At 40.3% G+C, this 23,400-nt stretch overlaps 1 protein-coding gene across 1 annotated transcript in view; it reads right to left on the reverse strand.

Moving 5' to 3' along the window:
• Positions 1-20,744, reverse strand: part of MYRFL (myelin regulatory factor-like) — a 42,614-nt gene extending 21,870 nt beyond the window's left edge. Inside the window, exons 1-9 of the mRNA XM_014963536.1 lie at positions 20,699-20,744; positions 12,692-12,782; positions 9,447-9,514; positions 9,094-9,352; positions 7,520-7,611; positions 5,613-5,760; positions 2,998-3,193; positions 1,865-1,941; positions 430-540 (exon numbers count right to left, since the gene is read on the reverse strand). Coding sequence (XP_014819022.1) covers positions 430-540; positions 1,865-1,941; positions 2,998-3,193; positions 5,613-5,760; positions 7,520-7,611; positions 9,094-9,352; positions 9,447-9,514; positions 12,692-12,782; positions 20,699-20,744 — 1,088 coding nt within the window. The remainder of the gene's footprint in view (positions 1-429; positions 541-1,864; positions 1,942-2,997; positions 3,194-5,612; positions 5,761-7,519; positions 7,612-9,093; positions 9,353-9,446; positions 9,515-12,691; positions 12,783-20,698) is intronic.
• Between the last annotated feature and the right edge of the window lie 2,656 nt (positions 20,745-23,400).

A 23,400-nucleotide genomic window follows, 5' to 3' on the forward strand; every position in this document is an offset into this window, starting at 1 on the left:
AAAAATATTTCCTTCACCCTCAGGTAATGTGCTCTTTCAAGCCCCCACAATCACTGAAAATCAACAAAAATTACAGTAATTTGACAAGTTTAAGTAATGAAGACTCAAACATGAAGACCCTTCCCCGGAAGAAAATCATCATGATTTTGTTTTTTTGGCTGCCTGATTTCATCAGTCAACATTTTGGCTGTGACTTGCTGGAACAATCTCTAACCGTGAGGATGAGGTATTTTCTTTTATTCTCACATCATTCTGTGATCTAGAAGAGAGGTCTTTAAGCAGATACCAAGTATCGCAGAATTTGAAACTTAAAAAAAAAAAAAAATCACAAGATTTGGCAACGCTGAGATTCTTCACAAACATCAGCTCCATTCTAAAGCAGACCTCTTTTCTACTTCACACACACAGGCCAACTAGCTACAGCAATACCTCTGGTCAGGATTAGGTTTCCCTTTTTTTCTCATATTATTTGCTGTTGTTTCACTGAAATGCAACCTTCCCAGTGTTACTTTAGTTATCTGGTCTCCTGGCAGGTCCACTCTAAAACACAAAAGGAAACAAGATCAGGGCATCAACCATTTGGAGATACACCTGGCTCAAGCCAGATTTCCTCGAACTCATTAACACAGTTTTGAGAAAAACTGACAAATGAAAAAACAGAGGAACCCCAGTAAAAATGCAGTAACCCTGATTTATAAAAACACATTAAAAACACAGTGACTATGTCAAGGAGAGAAACAAACAGGATAAAGCACCAGCAGTAGGAAACTGTTCTTGGTAATAGGAGTCTTGTGTTTCTTGGTCTGTTTGTTCACAGTCTTGAATGTAATAAAACCATATGTGTTCCATATGATGGACATTTGTTGCTTGCCAAGGGTAACATTGCTTATTATTGGATCTGACTTTCCACATTAAAATAAGTACATTTTACTGCTTGTCCATTTTTTCACCTGCACCTAAATTGTTTGTCTGGAAGTACAAAATATAGACCTATGTCTCAAATACATAGTGGTACTGCTCCTGTAAGTGATAATATGAATAAAGAGTTTGCATGGAGAAAACAACAATCCACTGACCATGTTCTCATCTGGTATAAATGAAAACTACACCATCATCACCCATGAACCAATTTACACCCAGAATCTCTTCTTCAGTATGCAAAATGAAGACAAATGCCATGACAGCGGTAATTAAGTGAAAACTGAGCTCTTCTCCTGAGCAAAAAGTTCATTTTTGAAAATTACATATTGCAGCCTTTATCCCAGCACCGTCCTGTCAAACTTGATGCTGTCTTTTTTGGTTTTAAGGCTTATTTAATTATTTATAGAGAACAGAACACCTCCAACAGAAGATACTTATGCCAGAAGAACAAACATTGATTCTGCCAGGGAGTTAAGATGCAGAAGAATGGCAGAGAGTTCCAGGAGGAAGCTGCACATATGTTTCTAGCAGAGGCACCCCACCCTTAAAAGCACAGCAAACAGATCTCATGCCCATGTAGAACAGGAACATTACTGACATTTCTTAAGATGGGAAACGCATCTGCCGTACAGCTCTAAACACCATACAACAGTGATGCTGGCTGAATATAAATATTTTGGATAGGCATACTTAACATAGAATCATAGAATCATAGAATCATAGAATCATTTACATATTTGTAAAGCTGCTGAAAATTCTCCTTAATGAAGGGAGACCAGATATATGTTACTACTGTGACTCTATGTGCACACCCGGAATTTAATTTGGATAAAGATCGGAAGACTGGCTTAGAGCTACTATAAGTTTCCATGAAACAACTACTTTACATTTCCAACCAACCAAGTATTGAAATAAAATGGAATCAATTTCTCAAAATTCTTACTTAACAGGATGGAAAGTTTTTTTGCTTCGATCTGACTGAGACTGTTCAATAGCAATTGTTTGATTTGGAGCTTCTACCTATAAAGAAAAAACAATTTTCAAAAATAACACGAATATTACATTTTCAAACACATATTTTCAATAGAAATTAATAGGCAAATTGTGTCTGAAACAGTGAAATCTCTCTCATTTATCATGGAACTGTCTAGAAAGTAACATGGGAATTGACTCCTGATCAATTGACACCTAACAGTGCTGTGTTCCAGCTAGTCTGAAGCCTCAAATCATTCTGTGGATGTAATTTCTGAATCTAGTCTGTTATTGGCTCATTCTACCCCAAAGCATAAATCATGAGATAAAACATGAGAACTGAACCTATGCATAAGTTATTGTAATGTAAATTTCTGTAGCTTTCTGGAATGGTACCAAGCATCACTTTGCTTCAGATGGGAACAGATGACAGTAACATTCACTAATTTCTTCTGCGTTAGAATGCATTAAGCAAAACTGGTAGTAACTGTCTTGTAAAACAGCTACATGGATTTTTTAAATCACTGAATTTCGGTAGTAAGTAAAAAACCTTGTAAAAGCTTTCAAAAAGTTCTTACTAGTGTTTATGCAAGCTTGTGGACCGGTATCGGCTGGGAAGAATTTGGTTCTGAATGAAAATGGAAAGCCTGGCAAGAAGAAATGGGTAAATTTTGCTGGGTTTCTACATATGAACTGTTCGGGGAAAACACATTTGATTCTTTTTCTTTACTTTGTGAATTGTTTTTTTTTCAACACATCTTATTGACCAATGGATAGACTGGCCACCTACACACCAGATGATGCCTCTGCACTGCTCACAGAGGGAACAAAATTTCAGCCAAAGAGAGGGAATTCAGTGACAAAACCACTGGCAAACAGACAAACATGATGTCATTCAGCACATATCAGCACAAGCATCCACTAAACATCACTGGTTTTTTGCAGAAGAGTTCCACACAGAAGTCACTAGTAACTTAAGAGTTCTCTTTTGTCAGTTCTTGGTCAAAATTGACTAAGAGGTCATTTCAATTATTTACCTTATTCTATGGATAATCACATACTAACTTATTAAAAGTAATAATCACAAAGAGGAGAAATACTTGCCTTTATTCCAAAAGCTTTCAAGTAAAACTTTTCTATTGGTTTCCCCCCCAGCTGAGTTTTGACATATTTTGGATGTCCAGTGATTCCAATATGGACTGTGATTTGGAAATGATTCTTCTTCTGGCACACAAAGGCATCATCTGTTGTTGAAAAATTAAATCCTTTATCTGTGACAATATGATATGCTACAGGCGGTCTACAGAAACAAGAAGAAAGAATAGGAACTTTAAGTATAGACATATTTGAGTAATATCTTGAATTCCTATTTTTTATGTGGTCTGAAAATCCGTCTGATTTTTACTGACAAAATGGGAGCCAAAACACATCTTCACAATCACCTCTACCAGTATTTTCTTCCTAACCTCTTGGAAGTGTAAAAATTAGAAAGTATATAAAGTGTACTCTAACTCTAGTCTGACACAGGAAATGTTTGAAAACCAGAGGTGGAGAAGCTAACATAATCCTTACCTACAAATCTAGTATAAAGGAACTCTGTTCACCTAAAAGCACAACTGAACCTTTTAGTGTATTCAAGCATTCATTACAAGACTGCTATAAACAACAGAGCTGAACAAGCACTGCAGACAACAACGTGCTAATGAGCCAGCAAGACTCCCCATTTTGTTCCTGGATTCCCACACCACGTGCTTCTGCAGAAGCTCCTGGGATTCCAGTAAGGCTTTAGTCAGGCTAAAAGAAAAGCTATCAATACTGACCTTCCAGCCAGATGATTATAAAACTTCCCTTTATAATGTTGTCCATCCTACCCCAACTAAGGAAACCCTATTCTATTTATTCAAAGGGCTAATTTGTCACTCAAAGGGAAAGAGTATTCCCTCCTTATGATTCACAGCAAACAAGGAAAGATATCAAAAGATCTCTCTGAAAGAGCCAGTGAATTCACCATCCCAACAATGTTTCCAGTCCTCTGATTTAAGTGATGGATAATTCTGAAATTATAGGGCTACAAGGCAAGGATCTCTTACATGGGCATCGGCTTTTCTTGCTAATGAAAGTTTGATAATGATGATCTCGTCTGATGCTACTAAGAACCTCTCATTAACACAATTACTGAAGAACGGCTTTTCAGAACTCATTCATTTGTTTGCACATTATTAGTTGGAAAAATCAAAATGTACAGACTTTACAAGAAATGTACAGACTTTTTATCTTTTTATAAATTGTGAACAAAAGGCCCCTTTCAAACAATCACCAATTACCTTGGTCAGGGAACGAAGAGAAACCTACTTTGTAACTACTTCAAAACTACTAACTCAAGTTAATTCAAATTTTAAATTATATGTGTACCATCTCCTCAAACCATCATTATTAAAAAACCAAAAGTTCTTCAGCTTCTTCCTACACTTGTAATTTTTTTTATTTATGTAGGAAATTTATGTATTTCATAGTATGGAAAGGAGTCTTTTTTCAGATTCAGGTGTGAAGCAAGTTGATTAACCGCTATTCTTAAAGCAATTTCAGAGTATTTACTTACACGGAGGCAAGCAAATTGAGAAGCAAAAATACAATTTCCATTTCTCCAAGTTGAATTGTTTGGAACAATGACTCCCAAAAAGGAATTTCATGTTTACCATTTTCTGAGTATGTCATTTACAGTAACCAAGATGTAACCAAATACATACTTCGATCTGATAGCACAAAGAACGGTCAGGCTTACCAAGCAGTATACAATAAAACTTGAAAGAACTTTTAGGGACCAAGGGATATACCTGTCACACAAGCATCCCTACTAGAAACACACTTTGAATTCTTCTTTCTATTCAGAATTTGAGTCTTCAGACACCACCTTTAGAAAAGAGTTCCACCAATCACAATAGTAATGGGGCAAGGGGCTAAGAAAGTGCCAAGCAGACACAATGCAAGCCTTAATTAATGGCAGAGTAACCTTTCCTAATGAATCTACCTCAGCTAACAGCATTTTGTTGTGAAAATGAAATAATCAAAAGGTTAAAACACTGGATGAATAAAATGTAACCTAAGAAATTAAAGTGGGCAGAGCAATTTTGAAGGACAGGACCAATCACCAAACACTGAGCAGCAAGCACATGACTCTTTTGAGGCTAATAGAATATGGGATCACTACTCAGAAGACCCATCCACTGTGCCATAACTACAGTGCATCTTGAAACACAGACACTGTCATTGATCTCACTCAAAAGAACACTGACTTCCTCTGCAAATAATATCTCAATCCCCTTCCACAGTAATGGCAATGGAACATGTATTTGGATTTCCATTTTTCTTCACTATTTTAGGCCATTAGATAGAAAGGTGCCATATACTCAGTAATACTTCCCCCAACGTGCTTTACAAAGGAAACAAAAATTAACAGATACTTTAAGTTAAACACATTTTTCTTTTGCCCCTAAATCCCTGAAAGGAAAACAGAAAACCTGGCATGAATTTCAAACACTGTTTAAAGTTCTGTGTATCTGATACATCTGCAAATTCATATTCTATCATGCCTGTTAAGAACAAGGGATACCATATATATAATTTATTCCTACAAAACTACAATACCAGGAAAAAAACAAAAACAAAACCAAAAAAACCCCAAGAAACTACTTTTTCCAAGCATAAACATCAGTGCTTACAGTTTTTCATAATTAGAGTTAAATAAGCTGTTCCACTGAGAAGTTTGATACGGTTGCCATGTTAGAGCTTGACAGCATTTTTCCAAAGCTGCATTCTGTCCATCACTGTCATATTCTTGCATTTCAGCTGCATAGTCCTTAACAGTTGCTGTAAAGAGATAGTGAAAATTCACTTACTACTTTTTTGACTAGCCAAAAATCCTGCATAAACATTTTTATAAATATATTTACACATATATTCATAAATATAAGCACAAATATATTGCACATATATTTAAATTTGATTGTCCTCTGCAGTTATTCCAAAAGATTGTGTTATATTTCCTTGTCCTACAAAATACATGTTTCAGCTTTCCTGATTTGCAAAATGTTATACAAGTAGCACTTCCTATTTTTATTCTCTCCAAAAGGATGGATAGTTTCCTTTGGGGAAAGGGAAGGGGAGGGAAAGCTATGCATTTTACTGTAAATCTGCAACACTGCAAGAAACAATTAAGCAAAATAATTACAGATGTTTCCCATTCTTTCTACTACAGGTTTAAATTGAATATACTCCAACTTGCTGCAACAGGTACTTCGTTCCAGAGAAGGAGGTGCAGTTTTCCCACAGCAAGCACATTCATCACTTCAGCTGGTTGACTGGTTAATGCTTTCTGAGATATTATACATTTTATGAAAACAGCAGAGAATGTGATAAGAGACACAGTCAAATGGAGTACAGTAAGGTCAGGAGAAAATATGTCCTTGAGCGTATAACCTAAGATCGATCCATGGCCAGAGACAGCACAGTAAGACAAAGCCTACAGAATCGTGCCAGGCCCAAGCTTCGTTTGCAATTCCCCACTTCTTGACATATAGCAAAGTGAAAATATAAGAAAATATCCACACTAAACATATCCACACCCCATTTCTAAATGATCCCCATGACATTTTAACCAATGACTGTGTTCTTTTTCCAATAGCATGTGTGTCGCTGCTATTTTATTAACAGTGACTCCCAAGGAAACCATATTTCAAAGCTTTATGTATTAAAAACAGTAATAGCAATTTTAGATACAGAAACATCGGCTCATCCTCTCTTTCCAGCAGTGGCAGACTTGGAGGACTATTCACAATCAAGAAACATTCATCAAATAAATAAAAAACCAAAGGAAAAGTAACCTACTAAATCCAGTTGCTACTCATTCAAAGTGTTCTAAAAGATTGATTTAATGCTGCAAAATAACTTACTCTGAAGAAATAACAAGCAACTCTCAGATTCTCCACTAACAGACAAGGGTGAAATTCCTCAGATAAACTGTTCATTATAAACCGTTCATTCACAGAGAGCCTCACACTTCATAGAAACTGATCCATTTCTGTACATGCCTGATAAGCTTTTTTGTATCAGTTGGTATAAGCTTAGGATTTTTATCTTGATCAAACCAAATTAATTTGGGGAAGAGGTGGGGAAGAACACAAAGAGCTTTTACCAAGCTTGTGCACAGATACACTTTGTAGAAAATACATGGATTTGAGATGATAATGGGAAACTGCAATCTGTTTGCTCATCCACCACATTAGTTCCCTGTTTAGCTGACCCAAGATGATTTCTTTGCCCAGCCAGTTTAGTGCCAAGCAAAGCCAGCAGAGTATGGTATCATCTGTGGACTACAGGCTCACGCGTGGAGAAGGGCAGAATATTTTGTCCAGAGAGTCCTCGGGAAACATGAACCTCTAACACTTCACCAAATATAAATAGGTCCCAGTTTTCAAAAACACTGAAAAGTTAAATTCCTCCAAACCTGGTAGTGAAGTACAGACTGTTAATACCACTACCCTTTCAGAGCCAGCAGGAGCTGTGCTCTTAAAATATTTATTTGCGTATGGCATGAAACATTATATTTCATTTTCACACAGTTGCTTACCTTGTCTGGAGTCCTGAGACTGGACTGGAGAGTCAGTGGCATCTCCCAGTAATTGTGAGAGCTTCCTTTTTTTGCCTGACGCTGCAGAAACACTTTTTTAAAAACACACATTGCATTACTAATTTATACGTTTAAATACAGGTATTACAGAAGCATAATAAGAGAACACCAAGGTATCTCATTCTAACTGTATTGTCATCCAAATTCTGATTTGCTGGGAGAGGAGACTGTTGTTGGCTTTTTAAAACTGAATTATGCAATTTTTCCTTCCAAAACATAAATGAGGGGTTTTTTTATTTCATATGAATAGAGAAGTTGATCTCTTTTTAAAAATTTACACTGTGCATAAGCAGCAGGGTTTTACTGTTTCCTGAAATTTGCACAAAAATCACAGCTTTATTTTCAATACTTGTACTGCACCGAGTGTGAGCTCATTTTCCTTCTTATACAGGAAATGCTAGTAGCCGTTAAACTAATGCACTAAGATATCTCAAGGGGCAACTGCTGGGTAACAGTCTTCCCCTTTCCCAGGAAGTGAGATTTCAAAAAATGCTCCTTTGTGCAAAGGGAAAAAATCTTGTTCCAGAGTTCTGTTATTATAAAATGTACACTGGAATATCCTGACAGATGGTCCCTCCTTCTGGATGGGGGAAAAACCAAGCCAAATTCCAGGTCTCAGTCAGGCCCAGTAGGTACTCGAACTAAGGTTTCTCCACAAGTAGAATAGCCTGCCTACCACATTAGTTGTTATTCTTTTTCAGGGTTTGTTCCAAAGTTCCACATTTGGTAAAGAAGTATTTTGTATCTTAAATTCCAGTAACCAAAGTGTTCACTCAAAAAATAATATGATTTTGACTAACTGGCACCTTCTACTGGAAAAATAAACAAAGGACACAGATAGCTCCACCGAGAAACCCAAGCCCAGCTTCCTTCCCTCACATCACATCTGACACCTAACTGAGCTTTGTACAGGAGATGGAGCATCTGCAAGCCCAGGACTAAGGCTGATGAACTCACATTTCTCTCCACGTAACCAAGGAGGTACCCCTCTGGCGTGCATCAGCCACTTCATTCTTACTGGGTATCACAGCTGAATGTTTGCACTAGCCAGTGTGTTTTAAATAATTAAGCATCCACAACATGCTGGTGGGTGAATATGGCAGATGCTATATGAATACCATTTCACTTGCTTACATACATAACACCTTTTTTTTTTTCCCCTCTCATGCCACTTGTCAGAACACTTACAAGGTCCTTATGGACAAACCCCTACAAAAGGTATTGCAAAACACCTGAATATTTTTATAATCCAGTTATGAAGCACCTGTTGGTCCCTCCTTAGCCTGGTAACATTTTTAAAGACTGAAATCCATTCCTACTTCCAATCTGAACTTCAATCAAGATGCTTAAAGAAACCTCAACCACAAGTGTCCCAAAAATGTCTAAACACTGCCATCCTGTGGAAAACCCTACACCCATGAGGATTTTACACCAGTCTTAAATCATGTCTTCTATCAGCGCTACCTTTTTTTTTTCATCTATCTCATACTTTGCAAAAAAGCGTTATCATTTACCCAGAAATCTGAGATGCATTTGACTGAAAGCATGAATAATTAAAACCCAAGCAGCTGGAGGATGTAGAATGGTTCCAAGGAGTCGTGGCATTTTCTGTCTTCAGACAGCTGCCTTGGGGGATGCTGCAGGTATGCCCACCAGCACTGGGGTCAGAGTTAGTCTCCATGAACCTGCAGGGAAGCTTGCTGGGTGCCACAGCAGATGGGCATGGGAGTGGAGGCTGCAGCCCACTGGGCCATGTAGCATCACACCATGTGGCTGCAAGAAGTAAACAGACAAGGAAGTAAGGAGAAAGAGGAGAAACTAGAGACCTTCCTACAAGCTTGGGAGAGGCAGGATTCATGTGACCTACTCTGGAGCTGTGGTGGGGAACACCGTTCCGATCCAGAGTCTGGTGGGGAGTCTGGCAGCTGGCTTTGCCTAGGGATGAAAAAGAGAGATTTAAATTTCTAGGAGATTTAAATACTAGGTGGAGACATGGAGGACACCCACAAGGCAATGCTGAAAGCAGCTGGAGGGGGGCCACCAGGCTATTGACAAGGGTCTTCAGGAAGCATTGCCCACTGTCATTGCTGCCCCTTCTCACAGAAGCAAGGTCACTTCCACTTCATCAGACCATCTCCTATGACCCTCCAGCTCTCCCATACAGAGCGGCCCCATCCCTACCGGCTCTTGCCCATGTTCCCCTCCATGACTTCAACCCTCCTTCCTTCCCTTGAGCAGCTCTTCAGTTGCCTCCAGGCACACCAGAGACTCTGAATACACAGAGGTCACGAGGGCTTTAAAACCATTCTCTATAGACTACAAGTGAAAGATCTGTAGCATCCTCATCCACTGACCAATTTTTTAAGACCTTAGTTTTGCCAAAGCACTCATGGCCCCTACCAGATGCTAGCAGGTCCCATTTTAGCACCTTGCTCCCCACAAAGGGCAGCCCAAGTGTGGAAGGGAGCTGGGGCTGCTGCACAGGGGGGAAGCCCATCTGCCCAGTTTGAAACTAAGAGCTTTTACAAGCTGACCAGAAAGACCCAGAAGCTTAATATTGAGTGTGGTGACAAACTCCCTTCCCTCTTTTTTGTCCCACACAATCTTCCAGTTCTGCTGGAAACAACGTTCTGGGGACCGATTGTTACTGTCTTCTATGCCTAAATCATGGAAGAACTGAAAATAAAGAGTACCAACAGGTCCATCCCAACAGCCTCTTCAAAGAAAAGCTTTAAAAACAAGCAAAAAAAAAAAAAAAACCAACCCCAAACCCTAGTTCCTCACAGAAGACAACCCATTCGGTCATGTTTTAATCCAAACACCATTGCTGACTGATTATTTATGGTGCCTATCACCGGGAAGGGGGAATCTCGACGCACCGTCGAAACCTGAACAAAGAATAACTCCTCAGGGCGGGCGAGGGAGGGTTTGGGCAGCGGCGGCCGCAGGATGCGCTCCCGGGCGGCTGCCATCATCCCCCTCCTCAACCGTCACCAACCAGCCCCGGCCGCCATCACCCGCTCGCGGCCGCCCCTCGCCCGCCACACCCCTACCAGCCAATCAGCGGCGGCCGCGGCGGCGCGGGCGGAGCGGGCGCGGGGCTGAGGCGGCCATGGCAGGGGGGTGCGCTACACCGGAGAGGGGACACCCCCGAGGGGACTGCGGGCCGGCAGCGACCCACGCCGGAGCCCAGAGAAACGAGTGATGAGCGAGGAGAGGGAAGGAGAAGCCGTTACGCACCGCACCGGCGGCAAGGGGAGGCACCGGCTGCGTGTGTGAGGAGCGGCGGCGACAAAGGGGAGCGGGAAGGCGGTAGAAGCGCTCGGTTTGAATTGAGCCTCGAAAAGGCGGGGGAGGGGGGAGGGAGATGGTTCCCTGAGTGTTTTTCTGGGGGATACTTGAACCATAGCTACTGAATGCCAAATGTGCTTTGTAAAATTTCAAAAGATACATCCGTAAAAGTCTAAAACTTCCGTCTATACATTTGATTAGTGCTCCTAGCTTCAAACTCTGCCTTGGGTACCTGATTTCTGCTATAAGTTAGAGTCTTTCAGTAAAATACAAAAGGAGACATTTTCTAGAAGAAAAGTAAAGTACAGAGGTAGTAGGGATAGTTCTGCAAGTTAAAACTTTACTGAAACTGATACTGTGCTTTCTGAGGAAAAAAATATTCTGTAGTTTAAATGATTCTATATTACAGAGAGTATATCAATTAAATGCCTACTTGGGAAGGGCATGGCAAGGGTTGCTGTCCTTCCACTGCTCAAGAGTAAGCTATTACTGTAGGAAAAGATGAGATCACGTGGTGCTTCACACGTGGTGTAAGAGGAGAATAAATGTAACACCAATGGCCTGTCTGATGCAAGACGGTCTTTAATGGTCCTTGCATTATATCCTTTATGATATTCTATTCTGTTTATGCACAAATAGTCTGCAATACAGACAAATACTTCATAATTTTACTTTTAGAGATCCAATGATTCAGTAAACGTTCTTCTTAATCTCATAATTAATGAAGTATTACTGTAATATCGGTGGAAAATCCTGTTGAGCCTCCAGCTTTCTTTCTTGGCATGTGAATGCTTGGTAGCACTGTAACTAGAATATCTAACACACCTAAGCTACATAATAGCATATCTATCCACATTTATATTTCTGCTATGTTTTGTGTGTAAAAGCAGAAAAATAACATTTTAATGTTGACATACAGGAGTTCAATAATCTGTTTAACTTGCAATATGTTTAGGCACTCTAAAAATAAAGGTTATGTATATTTATATACAACCGCCTCTTCATTGTTCTTTACTTTCATAGCATGGGCAGAGAGAGATTCAATTCATTATTCAGATTTTAGAGCGGGTAGAAACCTATTTAGCCCACTCTAAGTAAATATGTGTGTTGCTAAGTGTGTCCAGAATGAAAAATCCCACTTTTAATTATTTTTAAAACATCCCCTCTTCCTCTGCTTCTTGGCAAGTGCAAGTGTCAGCCCATCAATAAGATTTTGCATTGAACAAGTCACCTGACAGTTGCATAAATGAAAGATTTGGAACTTGAACTCTTTGATAGATCTGTGCTGTGTAACTTTCCACCCCTGACCATGATCCTTTGCATTATGGACCCTTTGTATAGGATATGTAATTAGTCTCAGAAGAAATTAATGGACAGTTTCTCTCAGAATGAAGCCTTGGGATGAAAACAGCAGCCCCGCTTCCCTCAAACTGGGAGGTTTACATTATTCTCTCAACTTATTATACATTAGTCTCACTTATATCACTTATTTTGTACACTAAACTTGCACTTAGAGGAATGTTAGAATAACAGCTTTGCATTTAATGCCACAATTAGTGTAACAGCTGTGAATTATCCCAGGCTTCATTATTATTCATTCTGTTGAACAACAAGACGATCGTATTTCCATTACTGTCTGTAATTCATTTTCCCAGGTTTTCTTCAAGTAAGTTCAAGTAAGTAAACATGGACAGCACCACAGTTCTCCTGAGACTCAGATTTCAGGTCTGACTCCTGTGTTTGGGTTTTATCACGGCACTAATGAACATAATTTAAGAGGTGTTGCTAAGGAGAGGAGGTACGTGTTGCTGTAATACTTACAAAGTTCCAAACTCTATGTCACTACTGATGAATTCTTCCAGCATACTTGTATCCACCATGGGATTCTCCAAGGCTCCATGGACATCTTGCCCTAAAATTAAAAATGGCAAAAAGGCAGAATTTATGGGAGTGGAATTTGGAGGGAATCATCAGTACTTCAGATGAAGTAACACTGCCCGCTCTCCTGCGCGAAGGAAAACCAAATCCCTCCTTGTCTCATGTGTAACAGGTTTAGTCAGTCTGGGAGAAAGGATAATTGGAAATGCAGAGTGAGAGGGGAGGTGCAGAGGAAGATGAAGATGACACCCAGTGTCCTGGTTTGACCACGACAACCAGGCAAACCCCAGGTCACGCGTGGCCTTAAGGCTTTACTGAATTGCCACAGCAAGGGGATGAAGGGCCCCAGCCTGCAACTGGAAACAGGGTTTGGAGATAACATCATACTCTTGTACATTGGAATCAAAACAGGTGATTGGGTCAAAGCTCAGACATTACCACACACAAATCCACTCTCTGCTCAAGCACTGCAAGAGAGTTTCTGAAACAGGTAGTTTAAAAATCCACCATCTTGAGCTTAAATAAAGCTTTAGAAATGTTTGTTGGCTTCCTTTTATTCTCTCCCAAAAAAACCAGCCCACTAACATGTTAAACGTATCAATGAATAGAAAGGTTCAGTACTTTGTCCTTTGTTGCTTGGTAACTGAAGGCTATAAACAGATTTTATGATTATAAGGTCTCTGGAATTCATGACAACTTTTGTAGAAAGTCAGCCGGAACTCTCTAAAAAAAAACAAAAAAAACAAAAAAAACAAAAAAAACAAAAAAAACAAAAAAAACAAAAAAAACAAAAAAAACAAAAAAAACAAAAAAAACAAAAAAAACAAAAAAACAACCACAAAACCAAACAACCAAAACACAAGAGAAGGACTTTATAGGCTCCCCACCTCTCCAGCAAGCCTTCCATAAACACAGGTGTGGCCAGGCAGAAAGCAAACAAGATAAGGGGACACTGAAGTGACTGCTGTCTCCACTGTTCGGCTCTGTCCCACTGCTGCACCAGATGAAGCGGGCTGGCCCACAGACCCCGAGCTGCCTGGCTCAGCCCCCAGCGCCGCCCACACCGACCTCTTCCCCTCAGAGAGGGAGGACACAAAAAGTTAATCACTGTCACAGAGTACAGGAGCAGCAATTGCCAGCGGTGCTTTTGCTGTCTTCTCACTGGACCAACATCAGACGTGTGTGTGGTAAGAAGCCATACACCATAAAATTTCTTCTGTTCTCTTCCAGTTGTCTCCGTCTGCCACGGTTCCTTCTTGACCCAGTGTTTAGACATTACTTAGCTGCAAGCAGCATCTAAAAAAAAATTCACTTCCACCACCTCGCACAGGAGATCCCGTGTGCGTCTGTCTTAATACATAAATTCACATTGCTAATAAACATCTCCTGCCTTGCTTTGTGATCACAGACTAACCTAGGCATCGTTTGCTTATTGCTGCTGCAGCCTTCATTTTGGCTGCCTTTCACTGTGAGATACCAACTTGCAGACGTGCTTCTTGCATCCTTGGATCCCTGCACCCCAATATGTTGGCACTGTAGACAAACGTCAGAGGAGGACAGATTCAATCAGTGCAGCAGACTTACTTGCCTCAGCAAAACTGTCACATGGAAGGGCTTGGGGCAGCAGCAGAGCACTTTGCCAAACCAGTTTGAGAGTACCAAAGAGCCTGGCTTTCCTTAGCAGCCTTCCTGATTCACTGGATTCTCATCTTTTTGTTACTCATGTCTGAATTTGGGATATCCCGCCATGAATCTCAAACACTTCTCCTTTTGCTAATGTAGTCCACAGGAAAATGATTCAATCACCTTCTCTTCCTTTACCCATCTGCTCCTCCTGTTCAAATTGCCTGGCCCTCATGCAGAATTATATAATTTTGTTATTCACGTGAGGCTACAGATCAGATAGAAAGTATTTTTCCTGTCTCACAAAACCAAGAATGCCTTATTTTGACCAAGACCAGAGACGAGCTCTCTTGAAGGACAGCTTTGAATCAAACAGGGACAGGGCCTGTAACATGGGCGTCCCACAGTCCAGAGATCAGCTGTGTTGCTGAGTGATAACAGCAGCAATATGTATCATCCCCTCTTAATCTCTCCGCTTTGCATAAACAGTTAAATGGGGAGGAGGAGAAGGGGGGGATAAATAATCCTGTGCTGAGAGCAGAAGGAAGCACATCCAGGAAGAAGATCAGCCACCACTAATGAAACCTCAGTCCAGGTGCACAGAGGGGCCAGTACATCTAGATGCCCTGTAGAGCTTAACTTTCTGTCTTCCTTTCTGAATGTACTTCCCTAGTCTGTGGCATCATGTGCTTGTAGAGGCAGCAGAGGAGGAGCTGTTGTATCATATGCAAATGCATTTAAAATAGCAGCCTCCATTTCGCAGGCACTTGATCACAGTAACTACTGAATAGATATGGGCTTTGGGATGATAAAGTACACTAATTATTGATTAGGAGTTTGCTTACTGTTCTTGTAGCTCCCTGACAGTATGCAAACCTAGTCACAGAATCACAGAATTATATGGGATTGGAAGGGACCTCTGGAGATCATCTAGTCCAACTCTAGACCCAACCCAAGTAGGTCCACCTAGAGCAGGTTACACGAGAACTTATCCAGGTGGGTTTTGAATGTCTCCAGAGACGGAGACTCCACCACCTCTCTGAGCAGCCTGTTCCAGTGCTTTGCCAACCTCAAAGTAAAGAAATTCCTTATGTTTAGATGGAACTTCTTATGTTCAAGTTTGTGCCAAATCCAACCCAACCCAATCAGTTGCTGCCCTGGACATTAGGTGGCTGCAAGAGCAGAGAACTGTATGTTCTCTGTGATGGGACAAGCTCTGCTGGGAGGCCTCTGGGAACACAGAACCTCCTGTGCAGAACCATGTGCCTGGCAAAGAGCTGCTGGAGGATGTGCAGAGTCAGCAGCCTTTATCAGCTTGTGCTCAGGGATCTCTGCTCCCGGTCCACACTCCACACTGCAGTGTGCCCAGACATCTCCAGGAAGTCTGTGCCAGGTGACACATTTGACTTGAGTGTCATTGCACAAAGGATTGCCTGCTACCCAAGAAACTGATAAGAGATGAAAGGTCAAGACAGTGACCGGGGTTTCATGCACAGAACTGCAGTCATAAGCAGCATATGACTGTATTTTTTCCATTTCTCCATAAACTTGATACTCTGTTGTTCTCTCCTTCTATCTGAAGTCTAAAACCTGTCAGTTCTACCATCAGCTTGTGCTCCCTCTGTCCATTCTCGCCTAGCCTGTCTCTATTCTTGACCCCAGGTCCCCAAGGAGTAGTCTGAGCTCCAGCCTCCTAATCTGATAGTTGCTTGCATCGTATCTCTCTCTTCAGCAGACATCCCCTGTTTTCCTCCAGTCCAGATTCAGTAGTCACCTGGCTCCTGAGCTTCACTTTACACTTCTGTAGCCAACAGTCTCAATCCCTGAATTACCTTCCTTGAGTAATTCTTCCAGCACTTCTATGTAGTGCCTTACATACAACTGCATTGGTATCAATTGCCTCCTTTTCAGTAGTATCTAAATGCAAACTGAAGGATTGGGGACAGAGAACCAGACCCTCCTTGCAGTACAATTTATGTCTTTAACAGAGTAGCTATTTCAGGGAAAGTCACAAGCAATTGTGAATTTGGCTTGAACCACAGCCACCCCCTTTTTTCCAAAGGAGCGCCCAAATAACCAGGCTATTAAGGTGCTCTTTCTGCAAACATAGTTCAGTCCAGAACCAATTAAATACTTTCTCAAACTCCTAGTATTGACTAAAAATCAGCAAAAAACTGGTAATTTCTTGACAGTAAAAGAGGATGCCAAGCAGTTCCCAGCCAAGTCCAGCTATTTGAAGTAAAATCTGTGTGAAAACATCAGCTATTCTATACAGGGAGCAATCCTTAAATAACAGCTTGAGATGTAATAAAAGCACATAGAACATGGAGCCCCTTAACACCTTGCTGAAAGGACAATTTAGTAATGTTCGCTACAGACCCTTGAACATGAGGGAGATGTTTGTGCTTTGAGAATTATTAACTGATTTTCATCTGAAGATACTTTACCACTAAAACAGGCCTCAGCACTTCATGAGCTCCACTGTATGGGTTCAGTGGAAAGTCCAGCTGAACTTCATGGACTCACACTAAGTCTGAGGGACACACTCACTGAGGGAGCTGACAGTTCATCAACTTTTGTCATATTAAAGGACTCTGAGTACTGGTGTCTATTTAAACTGTTCAATATAGTCCAGTTCATTTTGACTGGAACAGACCTGGAGTTACTGGTAAGAGCTGCTGGACCAACAGAGCTACAGATGGGAACATCAGGCACATGAGGCAGCAACAAACAAAGAGTTAAGGACAGAACCGCTGCAAGTGGCAGAACTGCAGCCACCCAGGACATACCACAGTCAAGGGCAGGAAAACCTGTAACTTTCCAGCTGGTAAGGAGGGAGCTTCTGTCAGGAGAGATGGCTTTTCCCCAGAGTAACATTGTCCAGAGAAACAAATCATATCCTTAATATTTTAAATTTCTCACTTCATCTTTTATTCCCATTTCAATCTCTCATCCTTAAAACGGCATGAGGCACCTTTGGGGTTTAAGTGTTTTGTGTTTAATGGCATCTTTGTTCTGCAGCTTAATTTATTTATGCAGAGCTCTAAACTATATTCCAGGAATGCAAATGTAACAGAGGCGGTGCTTCCACTAAGACCCTTCTTCAGATCCCAGAGAGCACTGAGACCAAACACCCACATGTCACACACCTCAATGTACCTTCCAACAACAACAAAAAAAGAGAAGACTGAATTTAACAGTGTAACACCAGGTCAGCCTTCATTTAGTTTCTCAACCCACTGATAAGGTCAGAAGAACAGCCAGCCCTGCTACACACCAACAAGCACAAAAGCCAATCAGGAGCTCTGACCTTCTCCTGACAAATAGGAAGTTACTGATTAAAAAACCCAAATGCTTTAATTAAAAAGTATTAATTTCAGCAGAAATCATAGGAAAAACTGTTCAAAGATAAAATCTCTAGTGGGACAGGTGAAATGAGACACATAAACTTCCCAGAACAGCCACACGAGAGAAAAGCCATTTACTCTTAAGAAAAAGCCAAGGTCAAATCCGAGTCAAAGTCATATCTAATCTAAGAGGTCTACTGACTATTGAAAGTAGTGATCAACAAGAAAACCACCATTATCTCATTGTCCTTAAAAAAAACCTATTTCAGATTGTCCCCTCTCAATATTCCAAACATGACTTTATCTTACTAATGAGTGTCAAAACAGATATGCACTGTAAGGAACTGAAGCAATGGGGGAAATGGGATCCTTTTTGCTTATTAATTTCAAGTATAAGCTTACAAAACAGATCTGTAAGCATGCTGAGTTGCCAGCTGACGTGTTTGAAAGCCAAACCTGAACCACTGACGAAGCATAGAGGCTTCCTCAGCGGCAGCCTTCTCCACCTCACACTGCAGGACTCAGCTTTTTTGAAGCCTTGACGGACAATGTTCTAGCACTGCTGTGACTAAATCATCACAGAATCACAGAATTGTAGTGGTTGGAAGGGAACTCAGAGATCGAGTCCAACCACAAAAAAAAAAAAAAACCAAAAAACAAAACCCACAAAACAAAACCAACTCCCACCACCTAAACACACAACAACCTCCAACCAAAAAACCATCACCCACCCACACAAACAACAACCTCCAAACCAAAAAAACCATCACCCACCCACACAGCACCCCACCACAAACCAGTAATCTTGGGCACTAGAGCATGCCCTGAAGAACCATGTCTACACGTTTCTTAAATACCTCCAGGGATGGTGACTCCACCACCTCCCTGGGCAGCCCATTCCAATGCTGGATAACCCTTTCAGTAAAGAAATGTTTCCTAATATCCAACCTGAACTTCCCCTGGCGCAACTTGAAGCCGTTACCCCTTGTCCTATCATCTGTAACTTGGGAGAAGAGACCGACCCCCGTCTCTCTACACCCTCCTTTCAGGTACTTGTACAGAGCGATAAGGTCTCCCCTCCTCATGGAGACCACCAAGCTAAAACAAGCAGCTTATTGCTCTTGTCGCATGAGGTGGCATTATAAAAGTCAACCCACAAGCTGTAGTGCTAAACAGGAGAAAGGCCATCACTTAAACTCAGTCTTACGTTCAGCGAAGCCAACCCCTGCTTGAAAATAACGCAAACCCTGCTTTAAATCGCCTTGTTCCCTTTCCTGACTTAACCTGTGGCTTAACAGCAATTTGTGTGCTGAATGAAAGCACGATTAGCTCTTCTAGCCTTGACACTTATCTAATCTCAGTGCCCAGATAATGAATTCAGCCATCTAACAGCATCCCTGCACAGCGTTTGCAGACCTTTGTCATATTCTAGCACAGGACCACACAACATTACCAAAGAAACCTCCCAGGATGTTTATTTTTCCTGCAATTAAATTCAATTGACAGAGCTTCTCCTCCTTGCACTGCCCCAGACAGATCTATCAATCTACATTCTAAAAAGATTGAAATTAGTTATTCTACAATTACAATTAGTAATTCTAGTTAGAGTTCACACAGCTAAAATAGCTTAGACACCTTCTGTCATCAAAGTATCATTGTCATAAAAACCAACAGAACCCAGCCCAACTCCCTAGAGTCCTGTTTTCCAAGTCAGTTCCTACAAATTTTCCTGGTATTTTTTTTACATAATTCCTGTCCAACACTATCTGGAGTATTTAACAGCTATACCGCACAGCGCTTTGAAAAACCAGCTTGATCAAAGCAAACATTACACTGCTGAAAGCAAAGCAACTTTGTTCGCTTTTGATCTCCATGACTTAAAGTGGGCTTCGGAAATGTGGTACGAATTTGCTACAGCCTATAAACACCACATCTGCTGGCTAGTAGCCCTGCATTGTGGTTCACTGATTTAAATTTCTTGGCTTAAATACATTTTCTTAATCAATGCTGGAGGATCTTTGATTTCCGTGTTTGAAATTAAAACTCCAAAGCGCACAGTAGAAATTAAATGCAGGGAAACAAAAATTGTCCATGTTATCCAAAACAGAAAAAGTAGTTTTCCAAGTTCTCTGAGATCAGTATCACATGAACACCTGCACAGGTAACAGATGGAAAACAAATACAGAAAGAGAAGCTTGGAAATGAAAGGTTAATATAAAAAAAATATACAAAGTGTAAATCAGAGGAAGGGAAAGAAAATATATAGTAAAATAGTAGAAAATACATAAGCCTTTGAATCGTCTTTTTGATTCACATTATGGCAGGACCTGAGAAATGCAGTTTTATTATGGAATCTATCAGAAAGTAAATTTTGTGGTAAGAAAAAGGCAGGAGATAAATAGGACCTTACTTGAATGTAAAATCTCTTTGGGAAATGTCTTGGGAAGGACCCCAGCCAAAGGAGGAAAAAAAATTTAAAAAAATATTGGAGTTTAACTTCTCAGAAGGATCCCAAGAATACTACCACAATTACCATTTCACCAATTATAATCAGGCCATTTCAGAAGAATATTAGCAGAAAGAAACCTCTCTTTAACCTGACATTCTGACAGAGCAGGGAGCGAGCTCTTTAATGTCATGAAAACAGGCAAGATCTCACAAGTGACAGATCGCAGGAGGCCTCAGCCATTTCCCAGTTTTTCTCCCTGGCAATTACCAGGCAGCACAGCAGGCCCGGCTGAGTCCACCCTTCCCTTGGTCTTCTGGCCAAAGTACAAGGAGAAAGGCACTGCAGGTCATCTCTACCACTGGTACTGTTTCATTCTGGTATCTCCTTACACAACAGCTTTGTATAAGTAAGAGCTTTGAGTTTTGGAGCTCTTTTTCTTCTTCCTTTCTTCTTCAGCTAACTCCAAACAATTACTCTATTTTTGCTGCCACCAGACATTGTCAAGACTCTCTCTTAAAACTTGAATCTTACCTTCAAAGAACTGCTGCAAGGCCTCATTTTCTCCAACCACATCCATGAAAAGCCAGTAGAAGTGTTTTGCTTTCCTACTGCTTGAAGAATCCCACTGAGAAAAAATGCACTGTCTCTCTTCCAGGTGACTATGAACGTGCCAAGGAAGGCATCATGTTTTTGTCAGAGGTTTCAATGACTTTGTCCCAGCTGTTTTCATTCCTTCGTAACTAGAGCCAGGGCTCCACTTAAACTCTGCTACACACAAAGGAGAATCTGACAAGGCTTTCGAGGCAAGATGAAGGTGATGTGCGCTCTTCCGTTCAGTATGTCTAATGCTCTTGTTTTAAGGACCTTTGGTCCCAGTACTAACCATAATTACACATGCGCAAAAATGCAGCAATAAAAATTACTTATCTTGTCTCTGTACTTTCACACAGGTGATGTAAGTAATACTACAGATGAAAGCAATAGTAATCAAAAATGCAAGAACAAAGCCATCACCAGTTTCACTGTATGTACTATCCCATTTAAGCCCCTGAATGTCAAGACAATCCAACCGGTCTAAAAAAACTGTAGTCAAACTGCTGTGAAAGAAACAGAACTTCTGTATTATTATTATTATTAACAAAACTGGATTACAGATTAATCTGTTTGTCTAAAGTAACATTGAAAAGCATATGGAAGAGCTGCATTGAACAAAGGTTGCACAGAATAAAGGCCAGTAGCAAACTATTTCACTTTCTTTAAATTCATCTTTGTACAGTGAAAATTGCCCCTGCTCTGTCACCCCCAGGCAAAGAGCAGAAAAACATTCAGATGTTTTCAGCAGGCATCTGTTAAGAGGCATTTGGTTGTGAAAAAAGCTTCAGTGAAGTCAAGAGGCTATTTTCTTAGTTCAGAAAGAACTCAGAAATGTTCTGAGAAAAGAACATTCACCAGACAAACAAGAGTTACGCAATTTTTACAAGCCCCAGACACAGTGACACAAGTTTCTCATGAGAGGCAGCTTATATTTAAAAAAAAATATATAGAAAAGACTTGGGGAACAGGCTTGAAGACAGAAGCAATCTGATCAGTATTTACAAGATGTTGATAAAACTGAGTCAAAGTCATCACACACCGAGTACATCTTTGTAGCCCCTAGTACGAGAAAAGCACCTTGGCATAATAAACTTTAGACACCATTTATGGCTTGACAATGCCATGTCTAGAAAGGATCCTTTTCTCTGCTTGAATAATAATCCTTTACAAGTGTTGCTTAAGTCAGAATAGCGGCAACTACCAGCTATCATTTAACTACTTTAAGCTAATCCTGGAAATGGTTTGATTTCATTATGTAAACTAAGGATTAACAATCATTTAGGAAGCATTTATGAGCTTAATATAAAACATCATACCAACAAACACAGTTTGTTTTCAAAGACTGAGAAAACCAGACTTCCTCAGTATTACTGGAAAAATAAACAACCTTTTAACAATTGAAGGTAGAATTCTTCCAGGTTTCTACAAGCAGGAACTAGTACCCAGTGACAGGAGATTGATAAAAATATGTCATCAGTACTGAAATAGCCCAGGCTGGACATACTCCATTAATAGTAAAATATTTAATTGTTGTAATTTTAACATTGATATGCCAGGTGAAAGCCAACACTTGAAAAGTGTTTTCAGGCACACATACACACAAGCAACACAAGTATGGTATTAAATTGTACCGCTCATTCTATTTACTTCTGTAGAAACAGAACACACCAGGAAGACAGTGTTGAACAGTGTTATTTTTTTTTCTGCATCAAACAAAATATATCTGTATCCATCAAGATGCTTCTTGTTAAGAATCAACTATGTAAACTTGCCTGTACTTCTAATGTTTGTCAGTTTACCTGCCAATGCTTTAATCTTATCTGCAATTGCTAAATGGCTGTCACGATCAAGACCTAGTGTCTTTTCACAAGTGCTTTTACGCAGCAAATCTACCACATACCCACACCACATTCCTTGCAACCTCATCAGCTGTCTGCTTTCAGCCTGGACTATGCCCAAGCAAAAAGGGCCACTTCAACTTGAAGTGCAAAAGTAGCACTTGAAAAGAAAAAGCATCTTCCTTAAGAAGCCATGACCCTTTTTCAGGTTCTCTTTGGAGCAAATTGTGTATAATGTTAGCAAACTGCTAACATTATACAGAAGTCATCATCAGCATGTTAAAGAAATCACGTAATGGAGATTTCCCAGTTTCAAGGACACCTGTGGGAAACTGATGTATAAAACACTGGAAACTGGAAATCCCCCAAAAGCAGGAGGAAAAAGAAATAATCATTTAAAAGGAATTGAAGATCTCTAATAAAAGAATACTGGGGGAAGAGAAAGTTTTTATCAGTCAGACAGGGGTCAGCATAGATTTCTACCTAAAGAGGAGTAAAAGTAATTTTATTGTTTCTTGGAAGCACGCTACTTTAGAGAGAAGATACCCACTATATCTACTCTTCATTGCATATGTTTCTCTTCTTACATTGTTTTATAATAGAAACATACAGGAAAGCAGCACTTCAAAGAATTCCGAGACCTCCTAATTATCTGTTAACTGTATTGGCATATATGCATGCAAAGATACATACATGTACCTAAACACTACTATGAAGAACGTGTCAGGCATTTATTCCCTCTTCATAAAATCATCTCAGTTTTACTTATCAGGGCAGTTCACATCATTCTGCACCACAAAG

This window comes from Calidris pugnax, unplaced genomic scaffold (assembly GCF_001431845.1).
Source record: "Calidris pugnax isolate Ruff unplaced genomic scaffold, ASM143184v1 scaffold44, whole genome shotgun sequence".
Taxonomy (NCBI): Eukaryota; Metazoa; Chordata; class Aves; order Charadriiformes; family Scolopacidae; genus Calidris; species Calidris pugnax.